A 25,115-nucleotide genomic window follows, 5' to 3' on the forward strand; every position below is an offset into this window, starting at 1 on the left:
GAAAATGTGGAAAGATGTCACTCATTCTTTTCTTTTTTTTTAAATCAAAAAGCACAAATCTAACAACTGACACTTTCAGTGCAACACACATAATTATAGGTGAGCAATGGATGGATATTTTGCAGGTGAACAAACCAATGTATAAATAATTGCAAATAACCTACAGTCAGGAAAACATGTGCAGGAATGTGTTGTGGCCAGACACTGCCTGGTCTGTTGAATGCACAGAAACATAAGAGGGCTTTTAATTTGAAATGGACACCGAACTGTTGAATTAGTGTTAACAGCATAATGCTGAAAAACGAGAGTTTGTCTAGTGGAGGATACATACACTGCATACACTAATCACATACTAATAATAACAAAAGCTTGCTTCAAATAAAGCCCAGCTGCCTTTGAAGCTGTAGTAAATAAAAGATGCTTTAAGAAAATACAGCTTACATAAAGTAGCCGGAGTGCCACTGAGAGCCAACGGAGGCTGCAGAAAATGTATACAGGCAAACAACTGTATACATAAGTATAAGCACAAGTGTATTATCGTATCTTATATCACATTACATGACTTGTACACATCTATGCTAACTGGTCACTTCATTAGGCACACCTAGTTAGTACCAAGTTCCGTGGTGAAACTGGCTAGTTGAGCTTTGTGACATGGTACACTGTAGTCATGAAGGAATTTACATGGTTAGCTGAATAAACAGGCAGGCTGTGGCACTGAAGTCATGCTCAGTTGGTACAAAGGGGCTCAAAGTGTGCTGGGAAAATATCTGACAAACTGACCGGACTTCTGCATGAGTGAGGGGCTCTGAATATGACCCAGAAACCAAAGCACAGAAGGTTGTGCAGGGTCCAAAGAGCCATAAGCAGGAGCATGCTTATTCACATTTACATGTTTACGCATCTTAGAATTCCGACCGAATGTCAATGAGGGGGTTTAATGTGAAACACCTGGATTTTGGTGGGTTCCATTGTGCAAACAGAAATTGTCAAATTAGGTATTGTTTTACATTTTTATCGTTAAATTAACAATTAAATTAACAATTGTTAAATTAACAATTAGGGCATTAAATAAACAATGACGCAAATGCTTCAGTTCTTAAAGCAAACTTGAAAGGGTCTCTGGTTGTGACAAACCCACAGAGAATGATTATCCAAACTGCGGTTCCGCACTGCAATGCATTTTAATGTCTCTCACCTCATTGTTTTAGGGTTATTGGCCACAAGTTTATTTCTTTGTCTCACAGTCCTCATCAGTGCTGTTTCCAGCCATTAAAAAATGTAATATCCCTGTGTATCCCTCTGTTTACAGGGCATCTGTTCTGTATTTCCATCTGTATGGACCACATAAAATATGCAATATTTATTTCCAGACTGCAGTAGTGATTGATGGACGTTTGAGACAACTGGATAAAATGTTGTCGTCCATTAGCTAAGGAGAGAGTTTGCCTCTTATCTGCTAGGTAATAGCACCCTGTAGCTTCAGAGAGATAATGTTTGTTGATACCTCTTTCTTGTGAAGCAGCCTTTTCAAACTCATCTAAAAGCTTGGCTAAGAATGTCTGCTGAGATAAGATGCTTTAAAGAGGAAAACTTAGAGACACGACTGAGCGCTCTGGATCTTCCTTTTTTTCTTTTTTTTTTTTCTTCCTGCAAGTCATTTTGAATCAAACTCGCACAAAAACAAAGGTCTGAAATTTTGAGGCTCCTTGCTCAGTACAATGCCCTGCAGACTTGATTATGCTTGAACAATAGCAGTGATAAACTCAGCATTCACAATGTCTGCAGTAGTTGTGTACCAGTGGCATGCCATCACATGAGCAAGAATCTGTTCTACATTTTTAACAGCTGCCGAAAGCCATGTTTATATTACATTTCATCTGTGGTCGTGAACCCATTCTTCTTTAACAGTGTTTATTATTTGTCGTTCCTGCTAAGCAGAGCTAAGAGCTTCTCTTAACAGTACAGCAGAGAATGCTTAAACCAGGGTGAAATCAGCTAATTTATGGATGCCATTAGAGTTTAGTACTTGATGTTTTTCTTTGCATTGTACTGTGCAACTTATTTCAACTTCTACTTTTACTTTATACGGAATCACTGAGGAAAGCAGCCTTGCAGAATGATTTATGTCGAAATATTTGGAATCAATTTAGCAGAAACAGATTCTAAGCACACAGATGAAAACAGCATCCTGAAGTTTTGAAAAACATTTAGATGAGTTTTTTCACACTGTGAAAGTGATTTGCACACAACACCCCATATTTTCTAAGTAATACATATAATTAGTCTTTTATTATAAATATTTATAAATAAAGCTTTTATTTCACGCTTATTGGCTACTGGATGCAAATATCTAACCATCCTCATCACCAGCAACTCTGTGCATTTAGACATGTAGACGTGTTCAAACCAAGCATTGGGTGATTTAAGTGATTTTGAACGCCGACATTGTTGTTGGTGCTGGTCTGAGTATTTGAGAAGCAACTGATCTACTAGATTTTCCCGCACAACCACCTCTAGAGTTTACAGAGAATGATCTGGAAAAGAGAAACTATCCAGTGAGCAGCAGTTCTCAAGAAAAAAATGGAACAGTAACTCAACAAAACACTCATTACAAATAAGGCATGCAGAATTCTCTGAATTCACATCATGTTAAACCATGAAGAAGATGGGCTACAACAGCAGATGATCACACCCGGTGACATTCCTGTGAAGCACAGCAAACAGACTCAACAAAAATTAAACAATAGAAGATCTGATAAGTCTCACTTTCTGCTTACACATTTGGATTGTAAGGTCAAGATTTGGCATAAACATGGTGATGGTGGTGTAGGAAATGTTTTCTTGGCAATGCTTTAGGCCCCTTAGTACCAACTGAGTATTGCTTAAACACCTACCTGAGTACTGTTGCTGAACATGTCTATCCCTGCTTTGCATGATTGCTTCCAGCATGACAGGATGCCATGTTACAAAGCTTAAATCATCCCAAACGAGTTTCTTGAACATGGCAATGGTAAATGGACTGATACTTAGGCAGCAGCTTTCTACTCAACTTGAGCGCTAAAAGAGCTTTTACTAGAAGTCTCAGTCACCCAATCACACACACATTCATACAGTGCTTTTATCCAAACCACAGCCACCTCAATCAGTTCAAATGGCCTCCACAGTCACCAGGTCTCAGTTCTAAAGATAAAGGGGAGTCCGACCCAGTATTAACAAGATGTAAACTGGCCTGTTATTGTAAATGAGTATTTTGATACCTAATCAAAAAACAGTTATGTACTGTAATCACTTAGGAATAAAAGCAGTATCATGACAAATGGAAAATCACTTTCATAAAGTCCATATGTACCTATGTTATTCAAAGTGCCCAGTGGGGTGCTGGTTTAGCTTAGTGGGTGAGCAAGTGACCACCTGCCCAGAATTCCCCATGTCTGACCTGTGACCCTTTGCTGTGGCTTCCCCTCTGTCTGTCTTCACTGTCACTATCCAGTAAAGGCAAAAATGCCCCCCAAAAATATAGATTAAAAAAAGAATGTGCACACTGGTTAATTATGCTACACAACTAATGATTTACCTTGGAGATGCTACCTTCATCGAGTCAGGTTATATTAAGTGGCACAAGATACAGAGATTTCAGTTCTGAATGGTTTCCTTAGCAACAACTATAATTGGCTTCTTCAACAAAGCCAGTGAATGTGAACATGGTCACCATGTGCTCAGGATCAACTTTGTGCCAGTTTCAATCAGGTTGTTGCTGTTGTTTACCTTCACTACGGCTATAACACATCACTGTAGCATCACGTAGGGATAGGTTGCATCCAACATGTCGGATTGCAGACATTAGTACACTCATTACCCGCTGCGTTAATATTGCTGACCTTTAGTGGCACATTAGATCAATACGATATCACTGTGCAAGATGCATGATGCAAATACACTTTCACTCATTGAGGTTTTCAGCTTGCAGAACGCAAACACTGAAGGAATAAGCTGCTGTGACAGTGAAGACCATTTTAAAGAGAATTTATCTTTTTTTTTTACTTTCCAGACTCCCTGCAGTTTTAATCAAGGCTGAAATTTGAATGCAAATAAGTAGGAAATAAGAAAAATCCTGTTGATGAGTTTAATATAAGCACATATTTAATTTCTTTACTGCTTTCATCTAAGCAATCTTAAGATTTACCACTTATTTTTGCCCCTGTTTTGTTTTATTATCCATGTGTCATATTACTTTATCCCCCTGAATCTGAGCAAACAGAACAGCTTTATACACTCAAGAATTCTGCTACTTCCATCATGATCCCAGTGACCCAGTTCCTCCGACAGCCATGAATTAACACTGTCTTCATCGTGTTTGATAGATGACGTGATGATGTGCTGTAGATCATAAACCTTTCCTTCTCCCTACTGTCTTTTATCATATGATTCTGGTAGTTTCAGTAACAATGAGCAGTTCTTTCTCCAGAACTGGGCATGCATTTAAAAAAGTTTTCTTAAAGCCTAATTTGACCTTTTTCTTACCAAAACTTAGTCACAGTTTACATTTTGTGGGTAAATCCTCTGTATTTACAATCACAAAGGCGCCTCTGAGTTTTGAATTTTGACTCTCCAAGTGAGTGCTTTTAATTTTTTTTTCTAAGCCTGTCACTGGTAGTAAAAGTAGATGAGGCAACAGGCAGTGCACAAGAGAGGTGAAGAAGAGAGTGAAGGCTGGGCGTAGTGGGTGGAGACGAGTGTCAGGTGTGATTTGTGACAGATGGATGGCAGCAAGACTGAAAAAGGTTTGCAAGGTAGTGAAACCTGCTATGATGTATTGCTTGGAGATGATACAGACATTAGGAAGAGCTGAACATGGTATTGTTGATGATGCTAAGATTTTCATTGTGAGTTCCCAGGATGGACAAGACTAGAGGTGAGTGCATCAGAGGAACAGGTCCAGTTAATCAGTTTGGAGATAAAGTTATAAATGCAAGGCAGAACCAGCTCCCACTACTTTTAAGATTAGCCTTAAAACTTTGCTTTATAGCATATAGTTAGGGCTGGATCAGGTGACCCTGAATCTTTCCTTAGTTATGCTGCAAAAGGCCTAGTCTGCTGGGGACCTCCCATTATGTAGGCGAGAAGGAAAGGGGCAGCCTCCCTGCCCCCCAAGCATGGTTCTGTTTAAAGGGAATTTTTCTTCCCACTGTTGCCAAGCTTGATTGTTGGGGCTTTAATTTACAATATAAAAGCACCTTCAGGCGACTGATACACTATATAAATACAGTTGAACTGGGCGACCCACCGTCACCATCACCATCACATAATGGTGCCGAAAGAAGGAAAAGGAGCAAAACCTGTTACTAAAATAGTTAATTATTTAGTTAAAAAATGTGGATTTAGATACTTTAAAAGTTTCTGCTCTTTACGTAAAAGGCTTTTTTTATTTTTATTTTTTTAGCCTCCTCCATATGATTCGAGACATCTTTGAACTGCACGTTCCCATGAGCACCTATCAAATGAACGCCCAGCTTAAACATTAAATTCAACACTCAAATTATAATGGAAAAACTTACTTTTGAACCTATGAAAATAGAGGGACAACGTAAAAAAATCCCCACTTAATGCCATGCAATATTAACAAATTAATGGTGTGACAAGGCACTTTAATCCCATTTTATTTGCTTCACTTGAAATTCAGTGTGGTGGTGTACAACAGTAAAGACATGCCATGTCACAATAAGACGGGTAAAACATAAAGCTTTCTGAATGTGTCGACAAAGCTCTGCATTACACGGACGTTAGAAGTAGAGCAGAGTCAGCACTATGATTTGTGAAATGAGGCAGGTAGAACACAGTCCTCCTGTGCGCAGCTCTGCACTTTGCAAGCAGCTGGGATGAACTGAAAGCAGAAAAAAATGATCTACAATATGTGTCCCCGACACAGTGCCTGGCTTATGCTCTCAGCTGGCACAAATACAAAGCGTGCAGCTTGTTCTGCTGTGCTCTGGCTTTGATGTGCCAAATAGGTGATGCATTTGCTTCGATATTTCACACCCAAAATCCTGCTTTTAAAAAAACTGAAACACAATGCAGCTCAGAATATCTTTATTTTGTACTCAGATCAACCGTGTTAGATTTCGAGGCTCACCGTGTTCCTTCCAAACCCACTTCTGCTCAATATTTGAATTTTTTTTAAATACTGAAAACACTGTTGTTCTTTGATCTAGTGGTTTCATCCAGTTACATTTGTTACAGCCCTTTCTAAAGCCACAGGGTGTCTCAGCTTGTCAGCTTCTCGTGCAGGGTGCAATCAACGCGCCAAGGCCTCAGCTCTATACAGCTGGTGGCAGTTAATTAGATTCAGGAGCTCCACTAATCAGTAAGCTCACTCCTCACTAAAGGAAGTTGACAATTATAATTAAAAAAAGGTCAGAGAGGTTCTGATTAATATAATTGTCTGAGTTGTGGTTTCTAGGTTTTTTTTTTATGTGACTATACATAAAGGAATTACAGGTACACCTAAAAAGTTTCTAATAGCTGCTGGGATTTAAGGGGTGGCGTATATCAGTGCAATTAGTGCAGAAGTGGATGTTAAAGCAGTACAACATGCTTCCTGTCAGCCCACCGCTTCTCTTTGTAGCCTAATTCATACCTAGGCTAATATATTTATTCCTCCTGTCAGAATTAGACTTCATAAGTCATTATCTGGACAACATTGTGTTCATTTTCCCTTGGAAAAAGTTACAATGAAGGATGACTCCAGCCACTGTGTTGCTTGACTAATAAAGTAGCTAGACAGGATTGATCTTCCATTTTTGCTTCTAATATTTTTTAAAGACTTTATTTTATTTTATTAGATAGTGACAGCTGAACAACCAGAAGGTAAGATAGTGATGGATGACATGCAGTAAATGGCCTGCGGTGGAAGACAGAATTAAACCCAGGCTTCTGCTGTGAGAACAGAGGCTCTGCTACATGGAGCACACTCTAACAGGTACTCTGTAGCACACCCTGACTTTTACTTTACCTCATATGTTATTTTTTTTTCTTTGTTTTTTAATTCTCAAAAACTGCAAGCTTGAATATGCCTAATTCAGTATCACTGCATAAGTGGTAGAAAATTGATAGGTTAATGGATTTTGCAAAAAATGACTGCATGATTTTGAAGACAAGAAGGAAAAACGTGAAGGATTTCAGAGTATATTTATATACTATATATGCACTTTATATAGTATATAAATATACTATATAAGTGCCTCTAGACACTAGATACATAAAGTTGACATTACAGTATAAAACATGGATGCAGTTAAATTGAAGCCACTATAAAAGTGCCTAAAAGCCTGCATGGAGATAGCTGTGGTTTAAAAAGAAAATACTACTGCTCCCATAGAAGTCTGAGATCTCTATAAACACTTTTAATGCCAAGTTTTTGGGCCCAGTTGCTCTTTTTAGGTCAAATTGAACAAAAAATTGAATCTATTTTGCAACTATTGAGCATTTCATGTTTCAAAAAAGAGAACTACCTGTGCTATGAAACTGCACTCTTGACCACTAACACTTTAGGGCAGACAAGTGAGCGCGCAGTTTCACTGTCAGTTCATTCAACCATCCTGAAATCTCGACTTTTGGAACTAACATGGTGACAACAGAAACGCTCATCTTGAGGCTTCAAAACAATATTTTAGAATGTGTCTATGTCCACCTGTCTATGCTCTGTATACCTGTCTATGATGTCTATGTTGCCTCGGCCATTTAGTTAAAAATGAATAAGAAAAGAAATGCATGGTGTTTTAGACCTTTGTTTGAATGCAAGGTTTCAAAGAATTCCAGGCTGTGAGGCCATTAATATTCTACAGTAAATTCATTCACATGAAGTAAAAGCAGAGGTGCTACATGCTGAAAATCAGATATTCATAGAAAAAAAGTATTTCAAGTGGAAATAGAAGCAGCTCTGATAGTCAGCAGAGATGAGATTGGATCCACTGTCATCCCCAATAATGCATTACTGCCATGGTAAGAGAACAGTGATGATGGAAATGAAAGAATTAGGGCTCATGCTTAATACAAATGGCTAAATATGATAATTATTATGCACCTGGCAACAGCTTAACACCCATAGTAAGAGTAATTAAGAGACTGGTGTGTTTTGACAAACTGATTTTGTTGGTTGCTGTTTTGTTGCTCACTGGATGCTTTTAATGACAAGCACTTTGCAAATCTGGTCCTGAAAGGTGCCATTTGGATACATCTTTATTACTTTTAATCGCAAATGAGCCACAAGGCATCTTCACGAGTCCCATCAACCACTCGTTGCACAGGAAATGGTGGAAAAAAGCAATGCATTTCAGATTGTGAAACAGAATGCTTTACCAACAGGAAGAAGAGATCAGAGTTAGATTTTCACTGCCCAACAATGCAAATGGATTGTCCTGATAGAAGCCTTGGCAGAGGCGTACTCCTGCCTCTGAACCAATTGAAGCTTAAAACCCCAAAGTGAACACACAGATGGCTGCTTTTATTGATTTGGACTAAATCTCTCTTTGATGAGGCGTTGTTTAAATCAGCAAAACACTTAAGGCCGCCCGACCGTTCAGAAAGGCTGACTTGTTTTGAGGCTCAGAATAAGCAGAAATTGAGGTTTAAAGAGGGCCTCCAGCACTTTGAGACTTGAATGCTCCTGCCAGTTTCATATGTTTAATTTAACATACGTTATTTTGACAGTCACTCACATTTGCATGTACATATAAACCACGTTATCCCTTGTTAAGCAAACACTGTACAGAAATTGAATAATGCAATGTTTAAATATTATTTTTTTTCTGGAAATGTCAGCGTATTAGCCTAAGAATCATGCTAACAGACCCTTAAATATCTGTACAGACTTTTGTGTCTTGCAGGTATCTTGCAGCTATTGAACTATTTGACTGGATGTCCAAAATTTCATGACACTCCATCCAAGAGATTTTTGTAAGATAAATGGCTGATAAAGGAGAAACATCAGTGGTTACAAAAGTATCTAAAAGGCTTTGAGCCTAACAAAGGCTGCAAACAAACAGCTAATAGCTAATAGCACAATCCAAATAGAAGCATGGCTCAACTAGCAGTTGTTCAAAACCACAAAGCTTTTACACAGTGTATGAACTTTTTCCAAGTTTTCTTTTTTTGTATTGTTTGTTTTCTCTACCTCTTCCTTTCTTTCTTTGAAGCTGTCCACATCTTGTGAGAATGTCGCTTTTGTGAGACCAAATTAACTGTATACTAAGCAGTACCTCGTTAATCAGGACCTCTGCCTCGCAGTATGCAAAGTTTCTCTTTATCTGTCTTTGTTATGTGATGGCTGAAACAAGCTTGCAATCAGAGCCTTTTAAAAGGAAGTGGTACATTATATATGGTTGATTTGGGGGTGCTAATGTAAATGAGACTGGGTCTGTAGTAGATCAGACATATCTTTCTACAAACTATTTAATAATAATTTTTAATGTGAATCCTTTAAGACACAGGGCTGTCTAAACATAGCCTTCTCTGTCTCTGCTTCATTTTGCAGTTCATTAACAGCTCTATACATCCTGATAATAACCTTAACCCTTTATCACCTAAGTATCACACGGGCTGCCTGGACTTATTTGGTAATTTGGGCTGTAGAATCACAAAATAATGGGCATCTTTTAGGAAACATTTGAATTTTCTCCACAGCCCAAAATGACTGAGACGTTACGGTAATGTGAAGCGCACATGGTAGAATCTAGGTGGGGCCGATTCTTGTGAAATAAGCCTGCCATTCACTACTCTAACTGATGTTAACTGTTAGGGGACTTTCTACTCTGGCTCATTATTATTGGCTTTGTTTTTGCTCCTCCGGTGCATTACCATCTCTGTGGTTGCATGCATTAGTGGTGAAGAGTGGATACCAAGGTCCCTATGCCTCTGAAGAAATCTGATTATTGCCCTCTGTTTAGTCTCTGTACAGAGCAGACGCCAATCAGGGGCACATAAAACACTGTCATGATGATTTCTGTTTAGTCCTGTATACTATCCAGCACACCTACACAGACAATAACCTGCAATTACACTATTGTACTGATGTAAGCATCACCAGGAGAGCATTTTTGCGTCCTACACTGAAGCTTAATATCTTCGTCTATAAATATCTGTATATAACTGACACATGCTAGCTGAATAGAGGCAGTGTTAGTCAGTTGGTTGGATAAATATCCATGTGATTTGATACACATTTTCATCTTCTAAGAAAGATCAGTTCTGATCATCTGTTGATCTTTAAATTCTTTTCGTTTTAACCAAAAAGACTATAGTCTCGGGGTCGACTGGTCAGGTATTTGGTTGATATGTGCTCATCTGACCAAATTATAACTGGCCATTAATCGTCAGTGTCAGGAACAGAAATCAGCCAGGTCGTTATATTGTAAGATATAAAAATATGCTTCTGGAAAATGATGTAAATAACTGACCATTGTTTTGTTTTTGAACTGTTGGTTCTGCTTTTGTTTGGTAAGACAAAATATGTGAGGTAAAGGTGGGAGTACAGCAACTCATTTTCAGTTAGTAGTTTTTAAATCTTTCCAGTAGCGGAGCATTTTATTTTGAAAGGAGAGAAGATCTCATTAACTTATTGCAGTTTGGTAGAAATTGTAATGCTGAATCATTTGTCATTAAAATAATATTTTGTATCAAAGAGATAAAAATGTGTTTGTGTATGCTGTTAGTTGCAGTTCTCAGAATTAAAATCAGAGTAGTCAAAAATCTGTATTGGTTGGTCACTTGGTCATTGGATGGTCAACTGGAACTGACCAAGAAAACTGCAGTCAGTGTCTCTCTAGTTAAGTTCATAAGTTGAAAATTGGAAGACAAACATTAAATTTTCACATCTGTGGAGTCACCCAAAGGTTAATGTAAAATTTGGCAGTAAATAAGTAAGTCTATGATATATATATATATAATCATATTATAAATAATGAATTATCAAAGCTGTTTCTTAACTTTGTTTTTCAAAATTCTTTTGATTTTGAACAACTTCCAATGCAACAATTCTGTGCATGTGTGATAGCTTATCTAACTTCAGTAGGTTATACTGGAAGTGTATTTAGATCACATGTTTTATTTTGTCACTTACACACACATTCACACATAATATAAACACAATTAATCAGTCTTAGTGTTTTTGAACATTTGAGCACGGCTTGTCGTAAACATCCAGGAGTGCAATAATCCAAGAGTGCAGTAACCACTACTCTAAATTCTGACGTTTCATTTGACACTGAATCTTAAGTTAAATATTTGTAAAGAGATCAAAGAAACTAGCCTATGTATCCATATATATCACTATGCTGATATCACAGCAAAACGTGTAACACCGCTCAGCCGCCTAGACTAAAACAGTAAAACTGTGGCTGTGTGTAACACCTCCCCATCTCGGGTGTACACAGCAGATAGTGGATTGGTCAGGACGGTGAAACACAATCTTTATGTTGGAAATCCTCGGCAGTATAAAGGAGCTTGAGGCAACTGTTACTGGGATTTGGGATAAACTTGAATTGAGTTGAATTAGAAGTAATTGGCTGTGCAGCTCTCTTGCTTTGGGGACACACATACGGATCCTTAAACTTAACTCAAACAGCTGAAAGTAACAAACACAGCTTTCATTTGTTAGTGTTAATCATACATATCAATCTGTACGTCACTCCGGTAACTCAGCATATGAATTTTTGTAATCTGTATTTTGTGTTCTTGGGTGTTTATGCTGAAATGTTGAAAAATAAACCTGAATTTGTGCTGCTTGTTAAGCACAAGGCTAATAAATAAAGTGCATGCCACGTTATTTGACAGACTCATTTCATTTAGAAAAATTGTGAATTCTTTTTTTTAGTCGAATTTTTTTTGTTGTTGTTGTTGACTACAACTTCATGGTAATCAGCTGAGGACGAAGCCAATGTTATAACCGATTTATTGAGTTTTGTAAAGTTTCACACTGTCAATAAGCGATCTTAGCATTGAGTCATCTTATTAAACTCTTCTATGTACAGTTGACCTCACTCCAGGGAGTACAGTACTGAGTACAGTTCAATAAGCTGCTACGTTCAAGTCAGCAGTGGGTCAATAAGAGAGAATAGCTGTGGTGAAAGGGTGGAATGGCACAGGAGTGAGGGTTTAAGGGGAAGAATGGGGATAATATCCTCTAAAACACTCTTGAAGTGTCAAGCAGTAAATGGTTGTAGATGGGGTGGTGTAAAAACAGATGGCATGCTCAGGAACAGGGTCCAGCTGAGAGGCAGGGGAAGACTTTGGCTCAAGCTTGTTTTGATGCTTCCAGCTGATAGAGGTGTTAGATTGGGATCCAGGATGTCTGGAGGCTAGGTCAGTGCCCCGAGGTCTTTGTTGCACTGCTCAAACCAATCCCAAATAGCTTTTGTGGTGTGACAGGAGACATCATCCTGCTGGAGTAGGCTGCTGCCAATGTTCAGGTAGGTCAACGTAACATTCGCTCGTGAGCCAGGACGAGGTTTTCTGAGCACAACGTTGCTTTGCAAGAGGAAGATCAGTGTTATTCACCTCACAGAGAAGAGAAGAGACATTAACTTTATTGGGCTCATTCGAGAAAATCATCAGAGATTTCTAAACCAAATTTCCAATAATGTTATGTTGCCTGGCAACAATACCTTGAAAATGCAATCGAGGGTGTAATGAACCCTAACCTATTTCTCCTAACATTTAATCAATCACTCTTCTTAGAAAGCATGGAAAATAAAGCTTTTCTGCTTTCGGCTGAACATCGTTCCCATGACTATAACTTGTATCTCTAGTTCACGCGTTTATTACTTCCAGGCTGGACTACTGTAATTCATTATCATCAGGATGTCCTAAAAACTCCCTGAAATGCCTTCAGTTGATCCAAAATGCTGCAGCAAGAGTCCTGACAGGGACTAGAAAGAGAGAGCAGACTTCTCCTGTATTGGTTTCCCTTCACTGGCTCCCTGTTGCATTCAGAATTGAATTCAAAATCCTGCTCCTCACATACAAGGTCTTAAATAATCAGGCCCCATCTTATCTTAATGACCTTGTAGTACCATATCACCCCTATTAGAGCACTTCGCTCTCACACTGCAGGCCTACTTGTTGTTCCTAGAGTATTTAAAAGTAGAATGGGAGGCAGAGCCTTCAGTTTTCAGGCCCCTCTTCTGTGGAACCAGCTTCCAGTTTGGATTCGGGAGACAGACACTATCTCTACTTTCAAGATTACTCTTAGTAGAGATAGGCTTAAAATGTTCCTTTTTGCTAAGGCATATAGTTAGGGCTGGATCAGGTGACCCTGAATCCTCCCTTAGTTATGCTGCAATAGGTGTAGGCTGCTGGGGGATTCCCATGATGCATTGAGTGTTTGTTCTTCAGTCACCTTTCTCACTCTGTCTCTCTTCCACAGCATGTCTTCTATCCTGTTTTCCTTCTCTCACCCCAACCAGTCGCAGCAGATGGCCCCGCCCCTCCCTGAGCCTGGTTCTGCCGGAGGTGTCTTCCTGTTAAAAACTAGTTTTTCCTTCCCACTGTGGCCATAGTGCTTGCTCATAGGGGGTCATATGATTGTTGGGTTTTTCTCTGTATGTGTTATTGTAGGGTCTACCTTACAATATAAAGTGCCTTCAGACGACTGTTGTTGTGATTTGGCGCTGTATAAATAAAATTGAATTGCATTGTATCTGTCTCTCCCGGTTTTAGTGTTCAGTGTAAGACAATAAAACAGTAATGTTAACATTCAGAGGCAGAAACTGTTGTGTGACAAAAAAATCAAGTCATTTATTAAATGATTAAAAAGGTCATTGTGCATCTCTGTTTCATGTTAGCAGTACATTTGAGCATGAAACGGTTATACAAATAAGGGTGGAATTTTATTTACATTTTTTATTTAATTTTGTGCATGTGACAACATTTTCTGAGCAGACCACAAGTTTCTTACAAAGCTACTCTTGTTACATGTAAAAACATAAAAGTCTGAGACAGCAGCACTCGATCTCTAGCAATATAATAATCTAGTAATTACTTTCTAATAAGTCTTATTAAAAACAACATGAGTTTGAGTTCATAAAATGTGTTTCTTATTAAATGGTAAATGGTAAATGGCCTGCATTTGTATAGCGCTTTTCTAGTCCTTAAGGACCCCAAAGCGCTTTACACTACATTCAGTCATTCACCCATTCACACACACATTCACACACTGGCGATGGCAAGCTACATTGTAGCCACAGCTGCCCTGGGGCGCACTGACAGAGGCGAGGCTGCCGGACACAGGCGCCACCGGGCCCTCTGACCACCACCAGTATCAGAGGCAAAAACAAGGAAAAAGCAGACTATGCATTGACGTGGGACTAGCACACATGAGCATCTACGGCCCCTCATTCATCATTTCCGAGTTCAAATACCAAACTTAAGGCTTCACAACACCTCAATAACCAATGGGTGATGTCACAGTGGCTTCACTTTTACACACAGTGTATATTATCTGATCGTCATTCTGCACCACATGGGTGTGAAAGAATAAGGCATCACAGCTGGCTCATTCTCATCTTACACAATCATATAAAAATCATAGAATACAATTAAACTTTTTGGTATTGCCCACTTTTAAATCTTTGATCTTTTTAAACAATGTTTAACATATCAGTTTGAAATAGTGTCCTATGCTCATTGTTTTGACTGAGACTTGACCTGAACGCGACATGAAGGTTAAATAGGTTTTATAAGTAAAACTGGACTGGATCTCCTCGTTTTTGCTCTGTTTGAATTTAGCAGTTGATCAAAAGTTGAAAGTTGTTGTTGGGAACAACTCTTCACAAAGGATGAAAGGAGAGGAAAAGAGATATTCCCTTAACTTTGCATGAACATGAACCTGCCTTTTTTTCCTTTGTCATAGCCCAGTAATGACAACATCTGGATAGCTGCTACAATGAAACAGCATTACAGGACATTAGAGCTGCTTAATCATACCTCCCAGTAAGAACTTCATAATGGGTGAAGCAGCTTCTCACGCAGTCAGACTGCAAATCTTCCACGACAGGGGAGATATGTCACACAGCCATCCTGCTGTCATGGAACATATCTGATCCTGTGCCCATCTACCTGTAAGCAACCCTTACTTGCACCATCTCTATGAATAAATCCACTAAACTCTTCCTCCTGGATTGGGACTTCTCTCATGAGGTCAAATATAAGGTTTTAACAGTGTAACCAGTTACAGAAAAACACTAGTTAACAACTAAACTAGCTAGTAGTAACTGAGAATGTATACACAAACATAAAAATAGGTGCATCCCTGCCCGGATGAAGCAAATTGCAAATTATTTAAATGTTTCTCGTCCAACTCTTTTTCACACACACGTGAGTCATAGAAGTGCTTGTGGGAGTCATAATATAATTGGTTTATCTTGCACATAATTATCCTGAATGAAGCTACACTGGAAACTAGGCATGTGTGAATTAGTGCCTCATCTTCCTCGGAGATTGGATCTCACAGCACGGCACCTATGTGTACATATTAGTAATACATCTGTTTTGCATTGCAGAATCATAGCACATGAAGGATGAAGAAATTAGTTAGGTTAATCCTGCTTTTGCGTTTTATTGCATTCAATACCATTAACATACATTAAAAGAAGTTGAAGCTTGACTCCAAAAATATTTTAAAATCTAAAAAGATATCCTTTTGTTGGACTGTTCTCATGGGCAGAAAGAAGCCGTTTTAGCAAGTGCATAAGAGACGGCAGGGAAGAAAAAAAGCTTGGTGATTGCATCACTAATCTTGCCCCCACAGCTGGTTCCATTATGGAGGTCCAGCATGGAGCAGGCTGCACGCTTAAAAATAGAGATACAGGAGAAGTTCAGTTTGAAACTAAGAAGCATGCTTTTCAATCTAACAGGCACACAGGCCAGCAAGAGCACGGGGGTGATTTGATCCAAAAGCAGCCTCTGATTTCAGGAGCTTTTATTCTGAGATCATTACTGTTGTGTAGAGCTGTTTTGCTCAGTTCAGTACATGTGCTTTTGATATTTAAGCATTTATGTGTCTAATAGTTCAGTATAGTGTCTCCTCAAGCCTTTGAGTAGAAGGTAGAATTACTGGTAATCTCCCATTAACTAAAATGTAAGTTTAACTTCACATTTTGCCTTTGACTCGTCAAACTCATGTCAGTGATAGTTGTGGGTAAGTGTGAAGGGATAAAGTCATCTGCACAGTTCATCCAGCTCCTTTGTGAAGACATGCATGAAACAGAAGAGAAGTTCACTCTAAGTGGGACAAGTTAAAAAGAAAATGCACTAGTGGAAAATCCATTTTAAAATGCAAAATGCATTGTTTTGTTTGGTTTTTCTCTCTGCTCATTTAATTAGGATCTCATACATATGCTGAGTGGAAATTTCAGTATAATTAAGAAAGAAAAAACGTTTTTTGTCTTGAGGTGTGTGCTCTTTTTGTTGTTTTTGGATGGTTTTTTTGTCATTTTTAATGTATCGTTTCTCTGCAAGTTTACTCAGCCTTAGCCTCTTGAGGGCAAGTACTGTCAGAAGCAGTCTAAGAAAGAGAAATGGCATTCAGACAATTTTGAAAAGAAATTGTTGCAGAATTCGGTAACAGCAAAGTTGAAGGTTATCCTGTCGTCTTTCCCAAAAGAGAGCCAGATGAACTGAAATCATTTGAGCCAATCAGGTTGTTGCACCGATGCATTCACACATTAGAAATTTCTGACTGTTTAAACTGTGTGGTAGGCGTATCTACACATTATTAAAGCAGACTACTGTGAGTATAATTGAAAATTCCTGCTTTTTAGACTTTTGGTTTCATAAAAGCCCTCACAGGGTCCTCGCAAGATAGTCTAGATTGAATAGAGCTGTATTTTATTCAATTTTTAGATACTCTGATACATATTCTGATTTTAAACATAAAACAGCCGGTTGAGAATTTCAGCAAATTTCACTTGATGTTAAATAACAGCAGCTCTATCTGTACTGTGTTGTAACAGCCAGTAAATGAAAAGTTAAAAACAAAAAAGGAGAGACTGAAAAGACATCCTTCAACGCCTTAAGAGTGGCGATGTTGCAGAGTTTGTGCACTAGAGCGCAATCTGCAACTTTCCTGTTGGCAACACACATAATCAGCAGATCCATGCAGAGTCAGGTAGAGCATAAAAGATGGGGAATGTTGGGGAAATCAGTTTATTCATGTGTTTGAAAGAAAAAAAAAATGCTGGCTGAAGCATCGCAATATCGAATTTTTAGCTTTGCAAATATTGGTATCAGCATCAGTCTTCAAAATCTTATATCAGTCAGGCTCTAGGCATCACCTTCAAACACATCAGAGAGCTGTTTCTTTCACACATGTGATTTTTTAATGCACCAATCCAGAGGCGGAGCCAGACATTTGAAACACCCGGGGCTTAGCCCTAAAGGGTAGTATGCATGTGGGATTTTTTTTTTTTTGTTTTTGTGGGAGGGGGGGGGTAGAAATGACTGAAAGATTAATTGGCTCTGTTTTGACTTTTGTTCAAAAAAGAATGACTTCATATAGGGAAAAATATATATCACATGTGCAGGACACCTTAAACTAGTTTTTTAATTAAGCAGCAAGGCAGAACAAAGTCGGGGCTGTATCAAGACATGAGGACTAAACCCCAATTCAACCAGACCCAGAACTGATCCGGAATTAAAACAGGACTACAACAGTTCAAAATCAGGACTACTTAGGACTTAACCAAGACAGAACCAGAATCAGAACTAGATGACAGTAGCACTAAAAATCATCATAGACCTGCACTACACTTATTTTTTAATTCTACCAAAGTCCACTATTTAGATTGAGAAAAGTTTATATAATTATTTAGCCTTTTTGTGCAAACAAGCCTGCATAACTTAATAAATATAGAATTTGAAAAATAACAAACCTAAAAAGAAACACTAGGTACGAGATACATGAGGACCTACGATACGGTGATACTTTTGGTAAGCAACCATTTGACTAACATGTGTGTCTCACCTGCTCTTGTTCCATCTCTGTTCTGTCCTCATTCTCCATCTCCCTCTCTGTTCCTCTCTCTCCCTCTCTGTTCCTCTCTCTCCCTCTTTGTGCTGACAATCATCAAATATACAGTTGAAACCAGATATTTACAAACTCTTCAGATCAAAACACAAACACTTTTTTTATTGTAACATCAAATCAGACTAAATGTTTATTTTTTTAGATTGATAAATATAAAAAACATATTTGTTAACTTTAAGAGTAAAGAGAGAAACTATCTGTATTTCTTAATTGCAAATGGCACCAAATTGTATTCAAAATTGAGCCACACTTATGGAGCTCCACAGTTCTTTTCCTGTTGTTTTGGTTGACATCTCTTGATGTTCCCATGTCACAGAAACAGGCTCTGTGTTTTGCCTTATATGCATCCACAGCTGTGCCACCAGTTTACTCACATGGACTCTACTAACCTATCAGAAGCTTCTTAAGCTCAGAATGGAATGTCTGGAGTTTTCTTATTAATTAACAATAAACTTAGTGTACATGTACTCCTAAATTTGATGAAAGTGATAAAAAATAGACAGCTCTGTCTCTCTTTATTCTGACATTTAACTAATTCAAAAGATGTTTCAATATTTATTTAACCAAAACAAAACAAAAGTTTACTCTAAATTGATGTTGTACAGTAAAAATGTGTTCTCCCTAAAGTGTAAATATCTGGTTACAAATGTGAATATCCTGCTGTGTACTGAAGTTCCTCTTGTTTTGCATAGAAATATACTGAACAACATACAAAGCATAATATATAAAATAACATTTACCTGAGTTTTTTCTTTGAAAGAAGCCTCTAATGTCCATTCTTATATTTCAGTACATAACTGAAACCGATTTAGTCGGGGAGGGTAAGAACTGAAAATATGAAATAAACACACGTAAGCTAAGACTCTCTAAAAAAAATAGCATTTGTTCGGCTTTTCATTTCGCCATTTGTTGATTCACTTGAAGAGCAAGTAACGTAATATGGGTCAAGTGATCAGTTTGATATCAATCTTTTGTGATACACCGTCATATTTACATTATTTGTACGGTACGAATGATTTGCTTTGGTACCTGGTCAAACTTAAACTCTCCTTAGTATGGCTGGCTCCGTTTCTCCAACAGCGCACTCACAGGCAGCAGCTGCCCCGCCCCCTCGCTCAGTCGCTTAGTGCCTGAGCTCGGATCATACCAATATCAGGGGGGATTCACGCACAGTCGTAAATTCCCACAGTGTGCACTATGTGCTTCGAATATTGTGTGTACTTTTTGTTTTATACAGTTGTCAGCCAGACATCTAACTATGAAAAAATTACACTTCAAAAGACCCCGGGCTTCTGACAAAACAACCCGGGCTTAAGCCCAGTAAGCCACCCCCACGCTCCGCCCCTGCACCAATCAGCATGCATTACTGAAATGCTAGTGATTTAAGGGCAAAATTTGCTTCATGGTGAGAAAAACTAAAGGATATCATAATATTTTTTTATTTGAATTTTGATTTAAATGCAAAGACTAAATTAAATGTGGAAGGGTTTTGGTTTTTGTTTTGTTTTGTCTAGAAGCAGGTGTAAATGTGTCATAATAATGACACACTACTATTCATTGCGAACTATCCTGAGAGCGCCCCCTGCTGTGCCACTGGCTGAAATGCAGCCAATTACTGTACAACAGGATTATTGCGAAGAAAAATGGATATCCTTGAACTTCTCTTTTAATACTTCCTGGCTTATTATAATCATGATATATTATATTATATTATATTATATTATATTATATTATATTATATTATATTATATTATTATGTTTCATTTCATGCCAAACCCAGTAAAGATTTTTTTAATCAAATTTTATCAGATTTAAATGATATCAGAAAGTTGTACCCAGCTCCAGTCTCCCGCAATTCCCGAAGGGACAGTTGTTTGCTGTGTATCAAACAGTGCACGTGCATTTTTTAGAACTCTAACACAAGAGGAAGTGGGTCAGAGCTCCTCAGAGGAGCCAGTGGAAGCTTGAACTTCCGCCTCATCATATATGCTTAATGATGAATGTGTAAAGGATGCGGTTATCTACAAAAAACAACATATGTGTACACAGACACAAGGACAAGAGGAGGGAAATACACTGAGCCACAGCATTAAAACCACTGACAGGAGGAGAGGAGAAAATTAATCACTTCTTTATAGTGCAATGCTCTCCCGTAAACCCTCAGGTCCCGGCCTACGTGTGGATGTTACTTTGACACGAACCAGCCACCTAAACACTGACATAGAGCAATCAATATCTGAGAGACTGGCCACTAAAAGGTTTGGAGGAAAAAAGTGTTATTTTCAGACTAATGGAAGTTTGAAGTGTCTGAATCAAAAAGAGGATAATAATAGTTTAATGCATAATGACATCAACTGAGTTGATTTTTCATACGCTGCTGCTTGGCATTCGTTCTAGCCCATGCCACGGAGATACTCACTCAATAAATCACAAAGTAATGTGTCTCCATGTTCCAGCATGCACACTCTCCACACATTCTCTTTTCCTTCTCATCCCTGTTATGCATTCATGCATTCAGATCTCAATAAAGTTGTGGCTGCAGTACATCAGCGTCTAGCAACTGCAGATAGAGTTGAGTGAGTTTAAAATGTGGTGATTTTTTTGAAGCGAACCACACAAATGGCTTAACAAATATCACCAAATACAGTATTTTATATGCAGTTTGGCACAAAGTCTGTCTGCTAGCTAAAGGCACAGTAACGATATTTGAAAATTAAAAAGTTTAAAAAGTTAAAGTCAGATAACTGTGATGTAAGTTTGCTCGATTTTTTTCATCAGACAATTAATGCATAAATGTTGTGATTCTGAAATTATGTGGTGATTTTACTGCAAATGACTGACTTTGGCTGAAAGGGTATACAGGACAAGCCAAACTTTTCAGTAATGGGTACTGTAGATCCGGTGTAGGGTAGACTGTGTTTACTGTCCTCTCTGCTCAGTTAAGTTAAAGGTAGGAGTTATTCGATGAAGTGCTTCAGCAACACCAGATTCCACCTTTATATTATCTTTTTACTGGCTAATGGTTTAAAAAGAGCCCACAATGACTCATGTAACATCTGCAAGACCACAAGGAACAATAAATATCAGAGTTTGCTGCAGCAACACAGGTCAGACGATCACAGCCTGTCCACAAAGAAAAATCTACTGCAGCTTACAGTAGAGAAGATTAAGTGAATTATTTTTCAGTGAGTCATTTCACCGCACTTCACCGCTCCATCAGATCTTAAGGAGTGCACACCTGCCAAATCCCACTTTAACCCCTGACCACATGGTATTTAAAAGAAAGAAAAAGAGTCAGTCAAACCAAACCAAGATGTGGGAGGCACTTCAGAAAACACGGTGTGAAAGTGACAGCTGCAGGGGTCTGCGAGGCTGCGATGGCTGCAAATGGATGATTCTTAAAACAAACAAAGATTGAAGGACATCATATCAATATGTAGTAAAAGTAACTCTCTAAACTTTCAAATTCATTGATTTTACACTTCATTTTATCTCTAAAGGTTTTGCTGAAAAACTTTAAATTTATTGGGTGTGCCCAACAGATTGTGTAAAATACAGTAACTAATTTAAGTTGTCGATCCTTATTTCCTTTTGCTGGAGCTATGTCTGCACAATGATGGCAGTTATGTGGAATTATCGGGTGGGGCTTTCTCTCTGCCTGTCTCCAGGCTGTCAGAGTAAAAGAGAAATCAAAGCAGCACTCCCTTTCAGTCTGCGTGAAGAAGCTGATGGATGCCGCCGGAGCATTTGCAAACAAACACTCACACTCACTTATAGATCCGAAATGTTTTGTGGATTCTGCTGGCACTAATGGATGCAAGCAACAAGTTCACAATTCACACTCTTAATGCATTTGTAGTGAACTGGAAAAATAGTGAAATACAATTATGTGCATGGAGAAAAAAAGTTCTTTTCTGTTTAGACTGACTACTACTGCAAAAATACAATTAAAAGGAAAAGGTTCAAATGCTTTTTCCCCCTGAACGTTTCTCTTAATGTGGTGATTGTACAGAGCAACCGTTTTTCCTACAGTTGGAGTCTTGCACACACACACACACACACACACACACACACACACACACACACACACACACACACACTGGAGGAATAACGTTTGAGGGTTTCGTGTATTTTGGGGAAACTGGAGTTTGTTTAGTGCTTTCCTAAAGATAAAAACAAAAACTAAAAAAAACCTATTTGTTGGAGCTCCTGGAGCTCATAATAAAATTAAACTGCCACGAGTTAGTGTTGGATATAATATAACTCTATCCTACTTTATCAAAGAGAAGACCGTGGAGCCCTACCTGAGTCCGTGTAACGGGGTCTGGCCAGATCCCTGAAGTAGTAAATGAAATCCAGGCAGTTGTCGTCCTGCACCTCTCCCTTGGAGCAAAGGTCCGAGAGCAGTTCCAGCGCCTTTCGACAAATCTCATCCTCTCTTTCTGCAGGCATTGCCCTCCAGCATCCTTCTGGCTGGTCGGCCACTCCGGCTGATCCTCCACCTCTATCTGTATCCTCCTCTCTCACACACACTCAGTCACACACCACCTCTAACAGCGCAAAGACGCACGACGGGAACCGCGGCTACACCCCTGGATAGCTCCGGTGCGCATCCGTCAAAATCCGCTGCAAACCGAATTTCCCGGAGTTTAATTGTTTTTTAAGTAAAATCAGAAGGTTTTGGCCGCGATGGGAGAAGTTTTCACCGGCTTCTCTCTCTGTTTTTTTTTTTAAATCCCCTTTCACTCCGTTTTGTTAAGCGATGAAAACGCGGCTCCAAATCGGCGCGCGGCTCACGTTGTTCACCTCCTTCTTTTGAAATTTCCTTTTCTCTTTTTTCCCTTTATTCCTTCCTTCTCACCACCACTGTCTCCTAAGCGCTGCTCCGCTGCTGCTGAATCACTACTGAGCCTCCAGGCTTCAGTAGCGCCAGTCAAGGTCTTTGAATGAATGCTCGGCTTTCACTGCACTCAATTATTTCTCCACGCACTGGGATGCAAAAAGACAGACAGGAAGTTCTGCCTCCATCAGCGCCCCCCTTCCCACACCAACGAAGTCCTTTGAGGAAGAAAAGCCGCCAAGAGTACCTCTTCTTAAACAACGGAAATGTCACGGAATCTCACCCTGGTTATCTCCTTATTCTCTTTTATCTCATGCGTAAAGTCAAAGATCGGATTCCTTTCACCAGGTAATCACATGAGTAATGTGATATCCGCTTGCGCTCCTGGGTAGTAGATGTAAGGGGCTCAAACACCTGCGAGGGCCCACATGTACGAGCCTGACCTTTACTGATGGAAGTAATGAAGGGCGAGAACGACGGATAAATGTCACATTAAAGCCTTGGCTAATAACGACCTCCACATCTTAGCCTCATTCTCTGTGTTTAGAAAGTGTTAGAAGAGAACCTTTCAGTATCTACAAAGTATCTCCGGTGCTTATATTATATTATATTATATTATATTATATTATATTATATTATATTATATTTGTTGAGGGTGTTTCAGTTGCAAACCTGGAACAAAACTGTTGTAAAGAAAGAACCCAGAAACCCAGAAAATTAGGGGAGAAAAAATGTATCATAGTTTTGCTTTTGTACTCTGTTCACATGAAGATAATCACAGGAAAAAACTAATGCAATGTCATATTTTCAGTTTTTCTACAAATTTATTTCAATTTCATGCTAAATTTTGATGGAAACTTGGCTTTAAAACAAGCTTCTTTCTTTCGAAATGACTATTTGGTTTCATGTCAATAGTAGGCAGCTCTTCTCAGTGGAAAACAATTACTGACACCCCACCAACGCAGTACTCTTGCCTAATCTAGGATGGGTTCCATGCATTTCCACCAGCAAAAAGACTGGTGTTGGTCAAAAAAGCTAGCAAAGCACCATAACTTTGTAATGCATAGTTGGATCGAGAGAAATGAGTGACCCTGTTAAGAGTTATTGCAAAAACCAAAACAACAAATAAAAAAAAAGACTAGCCAGTGATTAACAGATGCAGGGGCGGCACTGTGGTGTAAAAATGCCCTGAATTCAAGTCCACTGGCCAGCAGGGGCCTTTCATGCATCTGCATAGCCTACATGCCCATGCTCTCCCACGATCCAAAGACATACTTGTCAGATTGAGTAGTAATTTTAAATTGGCCATAGTTGTGAATATGGGAATGAATGATTGTCTGTCTCTGTGTGAAGCCTGCAATAGACTGGTAATCTCTCTAGGGTGTACATCTCTTTTTGCCCAGTGACAGCAGGGATAGCATTCAGCAGCACTGAATAAGCAGAACATGATGGATGGATGCACAGAAGGATGGCAGGTTGTCCCGATTTATGTTACAGCAGAAATTACCTCAAGTTCTTCTAGTTACTCTACATCAGTTGTCAAGGGTCTGCCCAGGCAACAGTGACTTTAATGTGACGCTATAAGTGACCACAGAAAATAATCAAGTAAATACATTCTCTCTTAAGTTGGGCGTTTTAACATGTGATTCCACGGAAATTGAAGCAACATCATTTGGAAGAACTTCTGTGGTGTTTTTTGGCACTTAAACAGTGGCTTTATTTTTCACGCCTTGAAGTTTCTGCTCAGTTGAAATTTAAGAACAAGAAAGTTGCAGCTGGAAAACTTTTGTGACAAACACAATCTTACCTCCAGCACAAAGCACAAAGCCAAAAATTACAAACTCCCCAGAACCCAGTGTGTGATGCCAGATGCAGTTTCTAACACAGAGTACCTATCAAAATTTGACACTTTCAAATAGGTAGGGTAGCCTTATCACACCTTTTATCGTTAGACACAGCTTTAGCCCGAGCTCACATGGATCCAGTTTTCTGGTAATAACATTACTTCAAATTTGACCAGCTTTCTGAAATCAGAGTCTTTGGAGACGTGATTAATTTGCATCTCTGAATGAAGCTCGCCGACTAACCAGGTGTATTTTTAATGAAAAACATAATCCGTTCATCTTTTCAAAGTCTGAATGAAAAGGTTGTGTTTTCAAAGCTCAATTGATTTAAAGTGCTGAGAGAGAGGTTACA

The 25,115-nt window shown here is 38.8% G+C and overlaps 1 protein-coding gene across 1 annotated transcript in view; it reads right to left on the bottom strand.

The window, feature by feature from the left end:
- The window catches only part of syt9b (synaptotagmin IXb), a 50,740-nt gene extending 27,502 nt beyond the window's left edge, over window positions 1-23,238 (bottom strand). Inside the window, exon 1 of the mRNA XM_040035927.1 lies at window positions 22,384-23,238. Coding sequence (XP_039891861.1) covers window positions 22,384-22,531 — 148 coding nt within the window. The 5' untranslated portion in view covers window positions 22,532-23,238. The remainder of the gene's footprint in view (window positions 1-22,383) is intronic.
- Window positions 23,239-25,115: the final 1,877 nt, after the last annotated feature.

This window comes from Simochromis diagramma, unplaced genomic scaffold, assembly GCF_900408965.1.
Source record: "Simochromis diagramma unplaced genomic scaffold, fSimDia1.1 OVJJ01000333.1, whole genome shotgun sequence".
Lineage (NCBI taxonomy): Eukaryota > Metazoa > Chordata > Actinopteri > Cichliformes > Cichlidae > Simochromis > Simochromis diagramma.